Raw genomic sequence first — 19,221 nt, forward strand, 5'->3', positions numbered from 1 at the left:
AACTTTACAGACATTAACGTAGGCTACATAGGTCGTATGCTAAATTCACAGATACCGTGAGATATAATTCGTGGCTTACTGTATAGACACCACCGGATATAGGTGGTGGGCAAACTTTACAGACATTAACGTACATAGGTCGTATGCTAAATTCACAGATACCGTGAGATATAATTCGTGGCTTACTGTATAGACACCACCGGATATAGGTGGTGGGCAAACTTTAAAAATATTGCCAGGTTTATGTGGTGGGCTAAAATCACATTAAATACCGGATACATGTGGTGGGTTATCTTTAGGCACCACTACGCCCGTACTCTGATCGGTTTTTTCACAATTTTACCACGGCCCGGGCTCTCAGGGGGCCTGGACCGAGGCCCGCCACACCTTTATTTGAATTGACTGCGTTGACAGACGATGTAGCTCAGTCTAACTGTAAGGCTACTATAGGCTTAGTATTACAAATATCGTTTATTGCAATTTTGAAGAAATTGTAACTATTACTTTGAAAAGCATATTACACTTTTAATTTAACAATCTCGATAGTGTCTAATTATGTCATGCATTCAAGCGATAAAGTCATTAATAGTTCCTGCCAAGAAGGTAGCCAGGAAATAATGGGGGGGGGGGGGATGAAGACGTAAGGCAAGTGCAGTCAACCGCTCATTCCCAATTTTGTTCCTTACAATTTTCTTTACCCCTTTCAATGTTGAGCACGACCTTTCAGCAGTAGATGTCAGTAATAATGAATTATTTAAATATATATGTAAATTGGATGGTCAGGACCCTTGGACCCCTTTGCTGGCTACGTCCTTGGTTTCTGCGATCAAGCTACAAATACCACTTGCGTTCGGCCTGACCCCCTTTTTATGAATCATAACTGGAATGTCGGTACAAATGACAAATTATCTTTAATTGAACGTAAAAATAAAACTAAAAAAGCACATTTTTAAAGATTTCTCTCTCAATCAGTGAGTTTAAGTGGTGTCGCGAGTTTAAATAGTCGTATGTCTGAGCATGATGGTCAGAGGAACAAAAGACCTTAAATGGTAACAAATTCTGGAAATATTAAAAATATCACTTCGTAAAGATCTTCGCAAATCTCGGATCTCCGCTACACGAAACCAGTACAGAAACCCTCGGATATCGTAAACTGTCTTCGACGTGGGTTTACAACACAGCTGACAGAACAACACAAGTTGAATTGAGTGGTGGGCAAGAGTTTTTGAGATGCTAAGAACATGGAAAATGTCCTTGGAAATAAATTCTTCCGTTCCATAATTTGGAATTGTGCAGTTTTAACAAAACTATAAACCTTCTTTAGTTTTTCACTTCTAGCGAGATAATAGATTACGTCGCGTATTTCGCACTTGGTGGAAGATTGGATTGACATGTTTTACGAAACGTACTGTCACATTGACAGTTCTCAACGTACTTATATACGTACGTATATACTTTCTGGATATGCCTCGTATATTGAATCTTACTTCTATTAACAAAAAAACTAAATGTTGTCAATGGGATAACGGTGGTGAGGGGGGGGGGGTTGAAACAGTGTGATGGGGGCGTGGTGGCAGGACATGTTGGGGTCCGGCCGAATATCTTTCCAGGACCCGCCGAAGCTGAGTACGGCCCTGGAAACCACCAGGTATAGGTGGTGGGCTAACATCACAAACATTACCGGATGTCAGGATTAGTGGTTTAGCAAATATGGGTACTAATAAAAAAACCGCACTACAGTCTCATCACAATTTATTCTTTTCAAGCAAGCATGCTGAATAAACTCTTAAAATTCAAATATTATTCTAATACTAACTCACTGATAAGAATGTATTCACAAAATATTCGGTATTTATTAGACTAAACTATTATCTAGGCATATACTGTACAAACACTGGTTCTTATTATACTATGTAGATATTTTCCAAAAATAGACATATATTTCTGGCTATATTATGAACACCTAATCTACTTACGCAAACTGTTTAATTTCACAGAACTGAAGTGATTCTCACAGTTTCTGTTAAAAAATCATCTTGAACAACACGTTTGTGGTAAAACCTGTATTTTTTACTGAAAATTATATTAAATAAAATATCACTTAAGAGTTTTCAGTAAAACATTAAGCTATCGTTACATACAAAGAGTCTTTTAAGTTTAAATAAAAAAATTAATATATATTCTTCTATATGCATGAATGTACAAACAATTCCTTATGTAGTTCTGTTTTATCATCTATTTCTATCCCTAATAGAACTTTTGGATGTACCTGTCAGAATTCTTGAGATTTCATCTGATATAATTGATATAAACGTACACTTAACATGTAAAAATACTTACATTAGGTGATGATTTTAACAACGTGAAGGCCCATTGATATAGTTAGTCGAGGAAGATACACATGAGAGATACAATACAATAGACAGGATGACAGTGACAACAAGATCGTTCAGACACCGAGGCGTAGCCGGATGAAGCGTATGGTGAAACACTCAGATATGGTGAAACACGACACAAATTGACTGATTCCTTAGAATTAAATCGTATAGACATAACGTTGAGATATAGGCCCTTTCACTTAGGCAGGAACACTGTCCAAATGTTCAATAGAGAAGCGAAACTTGAAGAAGCAACAACAGTGAATAAAATTATTATCTGTGTGCAAAGCAAGACACAGATAAACAATTAATTGAAATACAAAGTGGGTTGCCGTAATGAGAAAGACTTATTAGGGACTATTTCTACACATTATCTTCAAGACTAGTTTAAATAAAAATGTAGGCCAACAAATGTCGTGAATATTTATAACAGTTTTAACTAACCTAACAATATACAATAGCTTTAGAGTCTTTTAAACTATAACGAATAACATATACAAAACAAGCTCTGAAAATTACTTCTTGTTACTTGGTAACTTATTTTCAGTACAAATATACATAGCATGGCCAAAATTCCATCTTGTGCTATGTATTCCACTATATCAGTTGAATAACGGTGATGTGGAATTGTTTGAGGACAATATCTTTATTTTGGCATAGTACTATAGTACGAGACATGATTGCAAGTCTGACCGTATGGGAAGTTACCGCACCCCACTTCCCCCCTCACCATGCGGCGTTGCCACATTTTCATATTAGCTGATTCTCAGTATGAGGCGACATCTCGCTTCGTTCTGGTTGTTTACATCCGTTTTGCTCTTCGGCGTTCGATTACTCTGCAAGTTTTTAATTTATTACTTTTTGCTAACGTTCTGTGCTTTAGTGTTAACACGTGTTAATATAACCGTGAAGGTGAAGGAAACAGGAAAATAAATGAAAGATTAAGACAAGGAGTAGGCCTAACATTACTCTATTGTAAAAATAGTTCAATTATTCCGTCACTAGTTATTCTTCCGTTACAGCTGGCAACACCGCGCCACAACCCTGCCTTACATTGATATGTCTTCTACCATACGTTGAATTGGTGCTTCCCTAACTAATAGTTTTCTTAGATAAGTCCATCCTCTGTGATCCATCATGGAAAAGAACATAATCCTAGAATATTTCCATAAGAAGAATCGTCTATCTTTATTCGCCTAATACCTATTTCTTTAAGACGATAAACATTGATTACAGTTAACGGCATAACTTTTCTCTCTTTATTTTATGCAGTATTGAACACAAGTTTTTTGAGTTTACAAGCAGACTGAATCGAGTAAAGAAAAGCCGTTCCTAATCGTCTATTCCTTACTAAAAACAACGTTAGCATTACAGAAATTAAAAAAAAATTACTGTGTTGTACAATTTTATGAGGCTTATTTATATGTTATCCAACTTTATAATTATGCCAGTACGCTAATGTTGATGGATCTGGTATGTCCAAGACAAGAGGCCTTACTCTAAACATGCCTTAGACCTGAAATTATACGTACTGACTCATACATGTTTGTCACTGAAAACGTAACTTACTCAAGAAGGAGCCTTGTAATACATAACATTTTCAGCTACATAAAGCAAATCAAGCTGAAACACGTATTATAATTAAAAAAGGCGAATACTTAATGCAAATAAAAACTATAAAACATTTATTTTGGACCTTGACAAATCTCAACTAACTGTTAACACTGACATGTATACAAATTGGCATCTTAATATAAGCTACACAATCACCCTTAAGGCATACAGGGTCCGTAATCTAAACATCACAAGTACAACACTGAGATGGTTATAAAGTTATCCTACGTTTAGTATATAACTAGTAGCAGTAATAAAAAATTCCGAAAGAGAGCAGCAGTCGTCAGTGATTGTGGTAAGTAATGTGGATGCTAAAATCGGTTCCTCACACACAACAGAGGTACAATACAACTTTTATGTACAACAGAAACATCAATGAACATTTTTGTCGGTGAATTTAAGTAAAATTGTTTTAATTAAAATTAGCTACTCATAATTCTCTAAAAACTACATATTAACAATAATTAACATACTTTGCACTAAATTTGGCAAACTGTTTAAACTTAATTTTAAAGGTCTGCCGTAACATATTTTATTAAATGTACTAATAGTGTTGGTAAAATATTTCATTACATTAGGTTTGAGATAACAACTATGGTTTCTTAGTGTTAATCATTTAAAAACAATTAAATAAATCTAGTATTCATTAAAGGTTTAGTAACTGTACATAAAGGTATAATACTAATCGTTACTAATTGGATTAATTATTAATTAATGTAAACCATTGCATAAATTAATTAAATTGAATTAGATGGCACTGAATTAAGAAGTAATCTCATTTGAGAAAGGATGTCAATTCCAGGGTCTTGAATTATCTTAAGATATCAGTCATAAAAACTATAGTTTTATACATTTTACTCTTGAAATAATCGTAGTTGTGGGAATAATACACTATTGCGTGTAAAATGTATTATTTTACAGTGGATTGAATTTCTATAACTGTAACATGTTAAACGATCAGTTTCATGTAATATCGTTATTGTTGCTATCGTTTGTGTTATACTGTATACATGTGGTAACATTTAAACTATTACTTTGAATTGTTTTTACATATTTGATACAATATATTTTTATTCTGAAACGAGTACTTAATGCAATAACATTAAAATCATTATATTTTAATATTATCGCTCCCCACCATGGAGGTCCATATTATTTTTTAACGCTAAGTATTCATTTGTTGGACATTCTTAAATAAGCTAATAAAAAATTCAACCGTTTCAAAATAGTATTTTCATCTAGCATTCTTAAAATGTAGATTTATTTCCGAAAAATTGTGTCTTCTAAAGTGTAATTTCTACTTTAGTGAAGTTTTAAAAAATAGTTTGTATTCATGATGGATTTCGAGTTTTCAAATTGATATCCAAACCATATTTTTGAATTAATAATTAATTTGCGGTTGATTATTAAAAGTATATTTTGGCAGTGTAGTTATTTGTTTGTCTTGATAAGTAAAGCGTGCAAAATATATTTGAAAAGTTTATTAAAAATATAATTTTCATTTGTAACAAAATCTTATAGTACACAATAATGTTTTCTATTAATTACCCACTCTATTTAAGTTTCGTAAACACCTGGTCATAACGGTTATCCAAATCTCACTCAAAACAGTCCAGTCTTTTTTTTACAATGGGATACTTTAAGTTTTATATTCAAGTTACGTATTTCCATTTGGTAATTTAAATTATTTTTCGACTTTTATTTTCATACTGATTTATTGTGCCTGATTCTAATATGTCCAAAACCATCTGAGATTGTTTCCTAAGAAAGTTAAAAAATTCATATGTCCTCCTTAAAACAGGTTAAGATTAAAAATTAAATATTAGAAAATATTTTGTTACCATTTTGTTGTAATGTTCATGGTTTTCCATTTGTTCACGTAATGTTTTTATACCATACTCGAATATTGTATATACTTAGTACAATTTCCTTTTAAGTGTATAACATTACTATTTAAAACAGAGTCAGAATTCTAATCAGTAACTTATGGTTATGAAAATAAATCTGGTTAAATTATATTCATAGCATATATACTTAATACGAGAAATTTTCTTTGTGGAGATAAAAGAAGATAATGGAATGGAATGAGGAACATAAGAACTTCATCTATGGTCTAAATTTTACATACGACTTAAATTATCTGTACAAAAATAAATACCTGCTTATATTTACAATAAAACTACCCTAATTCTGCTACACATTTTACTCAATTGAGCTTTCATGAAGTTCAGCTTACAATCGTTAAAATAAACGAGCAGCTAGTTATGGAATTTGTTATTAGTATTATAACGATTCAAAACCATATTTAATTTAACGAGGTACACCTATATTTACTTCCATATTTGCACCACTAGACGTCCACTACATAAATTCGTTCCTAATGCAAACTTTAATGATGCTATCCTTCAAACTTTATCGTCAAAATAAATTTTATCTGCAATAAATTGGCCTGAATAAGAATAAATAGATCATCCATTTCATTTACTATTACAATAAGATAGCGTGTGATACAGTCAAGACTAAAAAGAAAATTAAAACGTTTTAAATTTCAGGTACCTAGCATTTAGAGGTTCAATTGATACAAGGACGTAAACAACTTTGGTTATCCTAGCTTAAGGAGCTCTTCCATTTTGTATGTGGCATATGTTGCTTTATCCGATAATGCGGTTAGTGACAGTTATAAACTGTTTAATCGTTCATTTGAAGAAATATCTCTCATCCTACAGGAAGGTTCGTGGACTGCTAGTGCATAGTCCCAATCCCAAAAGTCCATACATATTGGAGTCCATACACTGTCAATTTATTCAAAATCGTAGAAACTCTTGTCGGCCGCGTCTTCTTCATCAGCAGGAGTAGCCGACGGAGACGGGGATGGGGCAGCTAGAGGTTCATACGGGCTCTCTTCTCCTCTCATGTCACAAATAACGTTGGTGAGTGCCATGATGTAGTTCTTGGCCAGTGTCAATGTCTCAATCTTTGACAATCGTCTTTCTTTTTTCACGTGAGGGATGACCTCTCGTAGTGACTGAAACAGAGACACCATGTCAGAACTATGAAGTAGATCTTGGTCAGTATTGATCATGAATAAGCTAATAAAGGAGGGCCCGTTTTAGGTCACTAAAACAGCGATAACTTTCAGGATATAAGAAGTTGAGTTTATTTAAACACTGATCAGGAATAATCGTTGTTGAATCTCAGAGTCGCTTGAAGTAGCATACAAGTATTTAAGTCAAGGCTGAGGCATGCTATGACAGGGTTTCATCATCTGCAGTATTTCAGAGTGCTTTGCAATGGCACAAGAGAATTTAAGTCAAGGCTGAGGTATGCTATGACAGGGTTTCATGGTCTGCAGTATCTTAGAGTGACTTGCAGTGGCATTCGAGTATTTAAGTCAAAAATGAGGCATACTTTGAAAGGGTTGTATAATCTGCAGAATGCCAGAATGGTTTGCAGTGGCACAAAAGTATTTAAGTTAAGGCTGAGGCATGCTATGCCAGGTTTTCATGATCTGCAGAATCTCAGAGTTGCTTTTTGTGGCATACGAGTAATCATCATATAATATAATCATCATTCTCTTTACCATTTTTCTCTCATTTCCCCTCATTATGTTTCCTCGCTAAAATATACCGTTCGTCTCCAATATTAACCTTAACCACAAAACATCTACAATATTTAAGAGACTATATGTAGTAAGTACTTCTAATGGACTTATCTTAAACAAACCTACAACACATAGTTCAGGCTATCATAATGGTCCTTTCAATCACATTTCCAGACTATATCCTATTTACTTATACTTGTTAGTGCCAAGTAACTGACTCAGTTCAATTAGCCGCAACTACAATGCCTCATATTCATATAATGCCTCATATATTATTGTTTTCAGAGTTGGTATTTTGAACTTCAACAAAGTAAACCCAACACTATCCCGGGATTTCAAGGAAAGCGGAGTTATCATGAAGCTGTACCAATGACATTCCTTCTTAGTAACATGTGGGAGTATACCATATGATCTATCTCGTAAATAACTGTTCTCTATCACAAAAGGATCATCCGATTCAGATTTGTTTGAAGCCAACATTCTGAGTCGGTATTTAAGAGGAGGTAAGAAAAAGTCAAAATATTTACTCTGAACTCTCAATATCATATATTTAAACTATCATGAAACCTCTTATGTCCATAACGATGGGAAACACCACCACTCGCCTATCTTTGAAAAACTTTTACAATATTTACAAACGTACTCTGAACTTTTATAAATCGTTATCGAGGAAAGTAACTCACATTGTTAACGCTTTAACAACGCCAAACCAACGCTGGTAAAATATCTGCCTCCAAATGCTATAATCTGATGGAGATACCATGCGATCAAGCATAATTTTATTTGTGAATTTTAGAACCATTTATGCATAAATGGACAACCTAGTCATCTCGTTAAGTAATTTGAAACCCGATTAAAACTTTTTGAAAACTAATACGCTGAAGTAATTAATAATAAAAATAAGCGTATTTCACAAGAACAATTTGGTACTATGATTAGCTCACATGGCACATCCGTTATAAAGTATAATCAATATTTCTAAAAATACTAATTAAAATATAAATGAAAATTATAGTTTAAACATTAAAATTATTCACCTACTTGGAAGGAAACGCATTTGTTAAGAACATTTGGTTATTTATTCTGATTAGCACACATGGCACATCCTTTATAAATTTTAATCAATATTTCGTAACTATTAATCGCCAGAAAAATATAAATTATCATTTAAGCTTTATAATTATTGACCTACTTGGAAGGCATCGTTTAGGCTGTGCATTCTCATCCTTTCTCTCTCGTTGCTTTCCAGCCTCCTCATGTTCTTTTCCCGAGCGTTCAAAATTGGCTTTCGTCTTCTACCGGAAGTTGCACTGGATATTCGACTTCTGCCTGTTAAAGAATCGCCCAAACCGGAAGTTTCGTCACTTATCTGTAAAATTATCAAATTATTATTAATCATTAAACTAAATAAATTGTAAATGGACATTAACTTTAACACTAAATTGTAACAATACAGCTTGCACGTGTTAATTTGAGTGTTATAGAGAAACAAACAGAGTGGGAGAAAACACACGGCGTGGCGTTTATAACACAATAGAGTGAGAGCTTTTAGAGGTGATGTGTTACCCCGCTGTGTGTGTGGGGATGTTTTTATGTGTTTGTGGGGACGGTGAGCTCTTGCTACTCTCTCTGTGGGGGCTAACAGTGTTTACTGAAACCTACATTGCGGCACTTACTTATTTCCCTAAGTTACTACTTTTAGGAAGTTTTAAGTGAATAATATACATACAGAGTAATAAAATGTATATACGGTTTGAGACTTAGGAATAAACTTGCAATAATATTTTACTATTTTAAAACTTTTAGCGTCCCAGTGTACACTTTGTTATATGGCTTGAGAATGTATCATTTTGAAATATCCAGTGTCCTATTTTTATTCGGTTACATGCAAGTATATCGATTAAACTACAGAAAAGATCGGCCGAATGCTGGATGTATTAAAATATACACCAAGGATTTGGTTTTCTATAAGAAATAAAATTGCTTAGTCCTTTTGCAACAAAACATTTAAATGGTATTGTTACCATTAAGTACATGTCAAATATTATCATATTATTGTGTATGCAATGCACAGAACTAATCTTCTCACACTACAAAACTAGCTGCCAATATGTAATATTTTCCTAGAAAGATTACTCTAGTCCATATAAAATTGTAATATAATCGTCGGTGGTTAACTGTTTTTTATAACTATTTAGTATAAGTACTGAATACTAGTGACTATAAGATACTTATGAGTATCTCATCCTAAAATTTGCCAAAATATTGAAAGTCTTATTTTATTATAATTAATAGAGTAAGGGATATGAGAGGAGATCTTATTTTCTAAAGCAAATACAGTAAATTTAGATTTATCGCAGAGTTGACAGGCATAGATACTGCGGATAATCATATAGCCGCTAAATTTATAATAGGTTACAACTAGCATGTAACGGACAAAATTGGTGAGCATACATTACTAATAATTGTAACACAATAACATACGCGTTCAGTGTTTTATTAACTACAATTACTCGTGTACTATAGTACGTTTAAGATTTTAGTTTAGTGTTGGACAAAAGAAAGGTCGATGACTTAACACTTCGTACTAGAACACTTGTTCTTTATCATCAGGAACTGTCATCAACAATATATCTTCACAAAGTGATGCATCGTTTTGATCCTCGTGTCATTTAACAAATACTTCGATTTACCTTATTGTTTTGGCAGGGTTTACTTGTTTTATTTTCCAAAAACCCATTCCAAGGTGACAACCTAAACGTGCACTCTACAATTGAGCACATAATACTACCAGATACGCAGATTCCATTAAAGTATTTAACACAACCAAAACAATAAATTTTCTCGAAAAAAGAATAAATTTGTAAGTGAAAGGCGTATTACATATTTTAATTTATAATATTCGTTCTTGTTTAATGTCGTGATTTTACAATGACAAGTACATAATGTAGAAAGTACTTTAGTAAATACAATATATAAAAACACGGTCCATACTTACTGAGGAAGAGTCCGTGTCGGGTTGGTTTGCCGTGTGCTTTCTGCTGCTCTTGGAGTCTGCAAGCTCCCAGCAGCATCCCGTGCTCGCCTCCACATCAAGGCCTACAGCTCCGGGCTCCGAGCGCATCCTGTACAAACACAAATTCTGTGTATAACGTCAGACAAGACACAACTAATAAATTAGCAATCGTAGAGTCTCCAAGCTCACAGCAGCATCCCGTGCTCGCCTCCACAGCAAAGCCTACATACCCTTGCTCTCTTCAGGCTCTCTTCTGTTTCACTTAGGTATAATTTGTGATACTTGTGATTAAGGCGTATGAAACTGTACTGAGTAATAATAAATTTGATTATTTATATTCACCTCTCCCTAATTATGATGGTAAGTCGTTCTTATATAAAAGAACATGTTTTAACTATCGTTTACACTTTTAAATATTTTATTATTAACTCTTATGTAAAAAAATCAAACAAAAAACCTAAAGCTTACGGTTAGCTTTAATGTAAGCACGAAAATTCATTGAAGATTTCAAAATTATGTTTGCTTCTTTTGAAGAAAACCAACACGCAGACGTGGTTAAAGATTGGAATAGATGTGGAAAGAATGTAAATGGAACTATGATGCTCCACCCCAAACCAATTACAAAAGAAATTTAACACCCAGAAAAATACTCAAAATACCTATGAGAGCCGCATATGTAAGATGTGTTTCAGACGCAATAAAGTATAGGGAGTTGTATCAGTAGTAAATGAGTGTTTGCCTTTCAAATTTACAATTCATATAATTATCTAAGTTTTCAAACATACCATGACATATTATTCTGAACGTCCAATATAGCCTATTATCTTTACGTTCTTGAGCTGGCAACTTTACAAACACTTCGCAATGTTACCAATTAGTTTTTAAATTTACTGTTTCCCTTCATAAATGAAACTAATCTCAGTGGTGGATTTTCTGGAAGGTTCGTGACTAATATAATAATGCCATCTCGTATTTAAACTTAAAAAGCATATGAAATTCCATTATTATCAGCTGATTAATATAAAATGATAACCTGATGAAATAGTTCGATAAAAATGTGGAAAGTAAACAATATTAAATATAAGTAAAAATTTAGATTTTAGTAGGTTAAAAACAAATATTAGACACAATTGTAGAAAATTCACTTTTTAAATTCTAAACGCTTAAAACCTCAACTTATAAAGTTGCTAGAAAATATCTTCCCAACATATATATTATTTAATATACTATTCATCTAGTAAGTAACTAATATCCGCTTTAGAACTACCTGAGTAAAATCTTTGAGAACATATATGTATATATATATATATTGAATCGCAAAAAGTACTTGCTCCGCCGGGAGTCGAACCCGGATCTCTCACTTGCCGGGTGAATGTGCTACCATTACACCACAGAGCGCTTACTTTTTCCGATTCAATTATTTTGTATTTGGCCGTATAAACAAGTACCATATAAACATTGGTCGACAAAAGTCTCGTTTAGCCGTTAGCCACCATTTTGTATTTTTTTTAAATAATATATGTAAAACTAACTACGGAAAAGAAACCATATTTGCCACATAGGTTTGAATGGATATAATGTAAATTAACAATATTTATTATTTTTTAATATTAAGAAAATTTAGTCCGTTTAAAAAAATTATGGTTGCTTGTAAAGTCGGTTTTACGGGCGAAGATTTTACGTGACAACGTCTTTTTCTCGGTAGAATATTTATTGATATGAATATTATTAAATTGCACAATAGGAACAAGGAATTGTATGAAAATAAGAATTGCACAAATTTTAACTATAGAAATATATTTTGTTTACTAAAACATTGTACATAATTTGAAATTAATTAAAATTTGTTATTGTAAATGGTAAAGTTGAATAAAACATTTACTAAAATTGGAATTTGAAATTCTTGCTAAACACAGTTAAATTCTAACTCCGCGCGTGGTGATTGGTCGGTTTAGTTCGTTTGTTTGGTCGCACTGTTATGACAGGTTAGAGGTTATAATTTGTTATTTTAAATGTTTGACTAGCAATACGCGCTGTTTCTTCTCAATCGACTGAATTACGATTGATTGCAGAGTGATTTAAACTAATAATTTACTTAACACTATCAACATTTGTCAATAGTATGACATAACCTATAAACTCAGTTTCTCAACTTTTGTGTCAATCTAACAATTATTAATCAATCAATCATAGTTTACGATAATGAAATATCAGTGTACAATTATTTACCTTTATTGTTGTAGTTGTTGTAAATGACGAATCTAAGCACTCCACATTTTCACGAATAAACATAGTTATCTGCTTTATCCCGTGCGGCGGACCCACAGTTATCTGCTTTATCCCGTGCGGATCCCGTGCGGCGGACCCACTGGACGGGCATCGTAACGTTACCGGGCGTTACACTTTTTCATGAGTGACTCCGAGCCGCAACCTAATTTAAGACGTTGTCACGTCAAAAATTAATTTGAAATAACCAAAATATCAGTATATTTTAAAAATATTTACCAGATACTAACTATTTGACAAATTTCATTACGGTACTTGTTTCAACGAAATCTGTACTTTAAAGGTACGCTTGCACAAGCCAGAAGCAGCAAACGTATTGTCTTTTGATAGGCATCAGCTGTTTCACATACGTTATAAGAATTTCACAACATACCAAATATTTTGAAAGTTTTGTAACAATGTCAACGGTACTTTTTACATAAAATCCATCGACTCATAGAGAGCACGACAACTTTAAAGATACGCTTGCATCAGCCAGGATCAGCATACAGCTGATACCTCTCAACTGTGACAAAGTGTATAGAGGCCTTGTATTCTACTGCTATATTTTAATTTTCTTTCTTACAACGATCAATAAAATAGATACATACTTAAGCTTGAGAAGACAAAAACAGTCCATTTCCGGCAATTGCAATATATTTCCTGTGTAATGCTAACAAAGAAAGAGAGGACAACATTTACAACTTCATGCAATGTTTTGAGACTAATGACATGTTTTTGATGATAGAAGTTTTGTTGATTTTCTCACTGTCGACTGGGAAAAATGGGCTTATGGAGCCAGATTAGTACCGTCCTTTGTTTTTTCTCAAGCTACTGTAAAAATGATATATCACAATGTCAAGGAAGTTACTCTTTAAAGTGTATATTAAAGCAATTTGTAATAGTATTTAAGAAACCAAACTTAAGTAATGTATTTCTAATTTACAATTAACTACTGGGACAATTTAGAGTAAATATTTTAATGGCATCTTTGCCTTTCATATCTGCATTAACTACTGATAAAGTACTGCATAGTTCACATTTTTTCAAATTATAATTATAACAAAGATGAAAAAATATAGGTTCACAATCTTTGCTGTGAGCTATGTTGAATAATGTATGAGGACATGAAAACGCGAAAACAAGTGCTCAGCATACTTCTCAGGGTATCTAAAGGATTTTACTGTATGCTTCATGAAAGCACCAATTTCAAAATATGGCATACAAAATCTTCTGTACGTGTACCTTACAGATTTCGAGTATTATTTTGAACAATATGATAATAAGTTAAAAAAAGTAACTCTTTGTTTCCCTCAGCGTTATCTCTATCCCTCTTTGCTGACAGTTAAGATACAGTGTAATAAATTGTTGAAATGCAATGAAACAATTTTTGTATTGAAGCAAACGTTATTAATATTTCTAAAAATGGTGAAATGTAACAATCCTTCGGCGATTTTCTTCATATATTCTTTAATCGGTAGAACAAATTCAAACCGTATAGTATTCAACTACCATCCTACAGAACAAGTTGAATTATGTGCCATATAACAGATCATGTGATGAGAAGTACAACCGTGCAGAGTGAATTGCTTACGTCATTATTTGGGTAAAAGTTATAGATCTTGATCGCTCTTAGTATGAAACAGTACTTATTAACACGAAGTCATAATTTAGCCTATATAATTTTACCTGTGCTAAGGGAAGTCTCTCAAGGACGTTTGTACAAGGAGTTTTATACTCCGATTGTTTTTAACACCTTTCTTTAAAATCAATAACGTCCAAAGCATATACATAATCCAATACTGCACTATGTAAATAATTATTTTTAAAACCTGTAAATACCTTAGTTAAATTAATAAGTTGTAACATTCCTAGTCCCGGATGGAGAGATGACATTCAGTAAAAAGGTGCCTAACGAGAGTTCGCGTGGTCCAATTGTATAGGTTTTTGTGTAAAACTTAAATCTGAGATATTTTATATATTTATTCATGTATTTTCCTTGAAAGAAAGCATATATAGCGGTCCAATACTTCTCAATCCGTGAGCTGCAGGAAGAGAACTTGACCAATATCGGGGCAGTAAATGAATTGCATGGTACCAGCCGCAGGAGGTTTCGACTGCGGAGTTGACGATGGAGAGTAAAAGTGCATAGGATAGTGTACAAGGCATCTATATCTTCATGACCACACTATGGTCAGTTGCAATAAAGAACTTTAATTTTTCGTGGATATTAAATATTGTGCAATATTTCCAGGAAATTTCACTTCAATGTCGAATGTAAATTGGCGAATTCAACTGAAAATTCCAACAGCTTTTTGTAAGTTGTTTTTTATAGTATTAATACGGCTACGACAGAATTTCATATAAAGTTATACCACGAATTGGAACTAGTTTTTGATACTAACTTACAGACTACAACATTATTAAAATGTGTAGAAAGTAAAGGAAAATATACATATACATTAAACACTTGGCTAGTGTTTTTGTTATTGTATTGTTTGTTGTTTTGTTACTAATCTTGAGTGTTTTTACCATATTCGTAACATGTGATCTGCACTTGAGGTGGCCCTTACCCCAGTATACGCATCTTGAATAACTTCTCATGGACGTAACATGTGATCTGCACTTGAGGTGGCCCCTTACCCCAGTATACGCATCTTGAATAACTTCTCATGGACGTAACATGTGATCTGCACTTGAGGTGGCCCCTTACCCAAGTATACGCATCTTGAATAACTTCTCATGGACGTAACATGTGATCTGCACTTGAGGTGGCCCCTTACCCCAGTATACGCATCTTCAATAACTTCTCGTGGGCGTAACATGTGATCTGCACTTGAGGTGGCCCCTTACCCCAGTATACGCATCTTGAATAACTTCTCATGGGCGTAACATGTGATCTGCACTTGAGGTGGCCCCTTACCCCAGTATACGCATCTTGAATAACTTCTCATGGGCGTATCATGTGATCTGCACTTGAGGTGGCCCCTATCTCCTAGTATAAGCACCTTGAATAACCGAATTCAAGGCGTTAGGGGATGGTGCTACCCCATATTATGCTTTCAAAATCCTTTAGCATTAAGGTAGCCCAAACTTCTATAACATACATTTTACTACAATAAATATAACTACCAACCAACCCTTTTACACCAATTTGCAACATTTGAGGTTAGTGATGTGCCGTTATTGGATATTGATAGGGTAACTCACAAGTAACACATCGGTTTTGTCTTGTGTGGCAGGTATGAACTGTTCAGACGTAAACCTTGTGGGATATAAATAATTAAGTGTATGTACACTAGAAAGTATACTTAAAATAGAGTCCTTAAAATAAGAATAGAAATATAGTGAATATTCAAAGTTCAACGCTGAGAAAACTGGATGGTTCAATAAAATAATTAACTAGTTTAAGAATATCATTTGTCATATATATTCTGTTCGTCACCTTTAAATATGCCAGTGACGAAATATAAGTGTTTGTTTTTAAGTGAGGTATAATATATACTTGATGGTGGTTAAAATATTTATATGTCAAAACAGGTTTTATTTTGAATTAGTTATTAAATTACAGTAATTAATTAATTTGGAATTAATTTTAAGTAGTCCATGTATCAATTCTTATGAAATTAAAACATGTGGTAGTTTTAATAATACATGAATACGTTAGAAACCGAAATGTTAAGAAACCAGGCAGAATAAGCTTAATGTGTACCACCATCGCTTAGTGTAACACGTTGTTGGCGCACCCGCAATATCAGACACTGAGCCGCTTGGGAGCAAATGATAATGTCTGGATTTATGTCGAGGCGAGAATCGAGGAAGACATGTAAACTGCAACCAGACTTCATTAGCTCGGTTTAAATAAGCTATGTATTTTCTTGAAGAATAATTAATCCACTATATACATAAAACAAAGTCGGGTTAATCTATTTATAACTCAGTAGTGGCTGTGCAGATAATAATAATCTATAATTTGTTCGTTTTTGAATCCACCACGAATAACATAATAACTATTAAAATATAGTAAAAGTTATGAAGTTATAAATAGTTATGAAGTTATCATACTAATTGATTTTGATATAAATTATAAATTGAAAGAGCCTAGAAATAGTTAAATGTAGTCATCTGTTCTGTGTAAACATTGTTTTATGAGAGCACAACCACATTTTTAAGTAATTTCAATTTTTTTACATTTATAGTGTGAAAACACAGAGTAAGCTCGATAGTGTCACCTCTTATTTCAATCTTTACTGTCAAGCACAGAGTTAACATATCCATATAAGAAAGTTTTAGTAAAAGTTGACTTTTAACTGTATATTTGTATTAAGAATGCAATTTGTGATTGGTTAGTACTGTAATGCAGGCATCAAAAACAACGTTACTAACATTCACAACAAATTGTAAAATAAAACATATCTTAGTTGTTCTTTAGACAGAAGTAGGCTGCTCAGGCCTTTATATATTTATTTATCCTTCAATGGAAAAACAAGACAATATCAACTATGACACAACAAATACTAAATATACACTGCAAATATATATATATATATATATATATATATATATATATATATATATATATATTAAATTGTATAGATGGCTATTGCCTTATTTAATTTCAATAAACATTGAATCGCAAAAAAGTACTTGCTCCGCCGGGAGTCGAACCCGGATCTCTCACTTGCCGGGTGAATGTGCTACCATTACACCACAGAGCGCTCACTTTTTCCGATTCAATTATTTTGTATTTGGCCGTATCTGTCACATATGCGTTTAAATAAGCAAACTAACATATGATCGGAAGACCAAATACCTGTCAAACGACTATTCAATAAACAATAAACATTGAAATTAAATAAGGCAATAGCCATCTATACAATTTAATGTAAATAAAAGTCGTTTGACAGGTATTTATTCTTCCGATCATATGTTAGTTTGCTTATTTAAACGCATATGTGACAGATACGGCCAAATACAAAATAATTGAATCGGAAAAAGTGAGCGCTCTGTGGTGTAATGGTAGCACATTCACCCGGCAAGTGAGAGATCCGGGTTCGACTCCCGGCGGAGCAAGTACTTTTTGCGATTCAATGTTTATTGAAATTAAATAAGGCAATAGCCATCTATACAATTTAATGTAAATAAAAGTCGTTTGACAGGTATTTGGTCTTCCGATCATATGTTAGTTTGCTTATTTAAACGCATATGTGACAGATACGGCCAAATACAAAATAATTGAATCGGAAAAAGTGAGCGCTCTGTGGAGTAATGGTAGCACATTCACCCGGCAAGTGAGAGATCCGGGTTCGACTCCCGGGGGAGCAAGTACTTTTTGCGATTCAATGTTTATTGAAATTAAATAAGGCAATAGCCATCTATACAATTTAATGTAAATAAAAGTCGTTTGACAGGTATTTGGTCTTCCGATCATATGTTAGTTTGCTTATTTAAACGCATATGTGACAGATACGGCCAAATACGAAATAATTGAATCGGAAAAAGTAAGCGCTCTGTGGTGTAATGGTAGCACATTCACCCGGCAAGTGAGAGATCCGGGTTCGACTCCCGGCGGAGCAAGTACTTTTTGCGATTCAATGTTTATTGAAATTAAATAAGGCTATTGCCATTTATACAATTTAAACGTATATATATATATATACATATATTGCAATAGCCATAAATATACACTTTTGACATACTTTATTTATCTTGGCTACAAAGCAAATTCAACATTGGCTTCGTAAATATAATTCACTAGAACCAGAAGTGCTCATACGAAATTGCGAGCGAAGCCACGGGTAACTGCTAGTTACAAACAAATTTTACTCGAAAGGATAACAGGATTTCGGACATTTTGCCATCGCTATATGTTACAAAAGGTGTAACACAACTTTTCGAGGATTGGAATCTATCCTCTTCGTCAGGTGTGTTAGGTATTAATACATACAGTAATAAATAATCTTCTTCTTTCTTTTCTTCTTGTATATAATAATACCTCCCCCATCAGACGTAGAGGATAGATTCCAATCCTCTAAACGTAGTGTTATACCTTTTGTAACATGTAACGATAGTAAATCTCCGAAATCCTGTTATCCTTTCAAACCTTCCATCGACAGTAAAACAATTTCACACAAAGAAACTGTACTCTTTCTTAATCGACGTTTAGATTGGAGTTATTGATGGTTCTTTAAAAAGTTAAAAAATCTATCAATACACCAGAAAATCTAATTCGACCATGCTAATCTGATTACGTGTAATCAACCATCAATAAAACGTGATTGCTTGAGTTGCTGTGTCAGGTGATTGGTGTTGGGGAGGGAAATGTTTACTCAAGAATCTGTTACCAT

At 33.4% G+C, this 19,221-nt stretch overlaps 1 protein-coding gene across 1 annotated transcript in view; it reads right to left on the bottom strand.

The window, feature by feature from the left end:
* Window positions 1-1,735: 1,735 nt before the first annotated feature.
* The window catches only part of LOC124353846 (protein dimmed-like), a 159,026-nt gene continuing 141,540 nt past the window's right edge, over window positions 1,736-19,221 (bottom strand). Inside the window, exons 4-6 of the mRNA XM_046803870.1 lie at window positions 10,592-10,718; window positions 8,786-8,962; window positions 1,736-7,017 (exon numbers count right to left, since the gene is read on the bottom strand). Coding sequence (XP_046659826.1) covers window positions 6,793-7,017; window positions 8,786-8,962; window positions 10,592-10,717 — 528 coding nt within the window. The 5' untranslated portion in view covers window position 10,718 and the 3' untranslated portion in view covers window positions 1,736-6,792. The remainder of the gene's footprint in view (window positions 7,018-8,785; window positions 8,963-10,591; window positions 10,719-19,221) is intronic.

Source organism: Homalodisca vitripennis, chromosome 2 (assembly GCF_021130785.1).
Source record: "Homalodisca vitripennis isolate AUS2020 chromosome 2, UT_GWSS_2.1, whole genome shotgun sequence".
Classification (NCBI taxonomy): Eukaryota; Metazoa; Arthropoda; class Insecta; order Hemiptera; family Cicadellidae; genus Homalodisca; species Homalodisca vitripennis.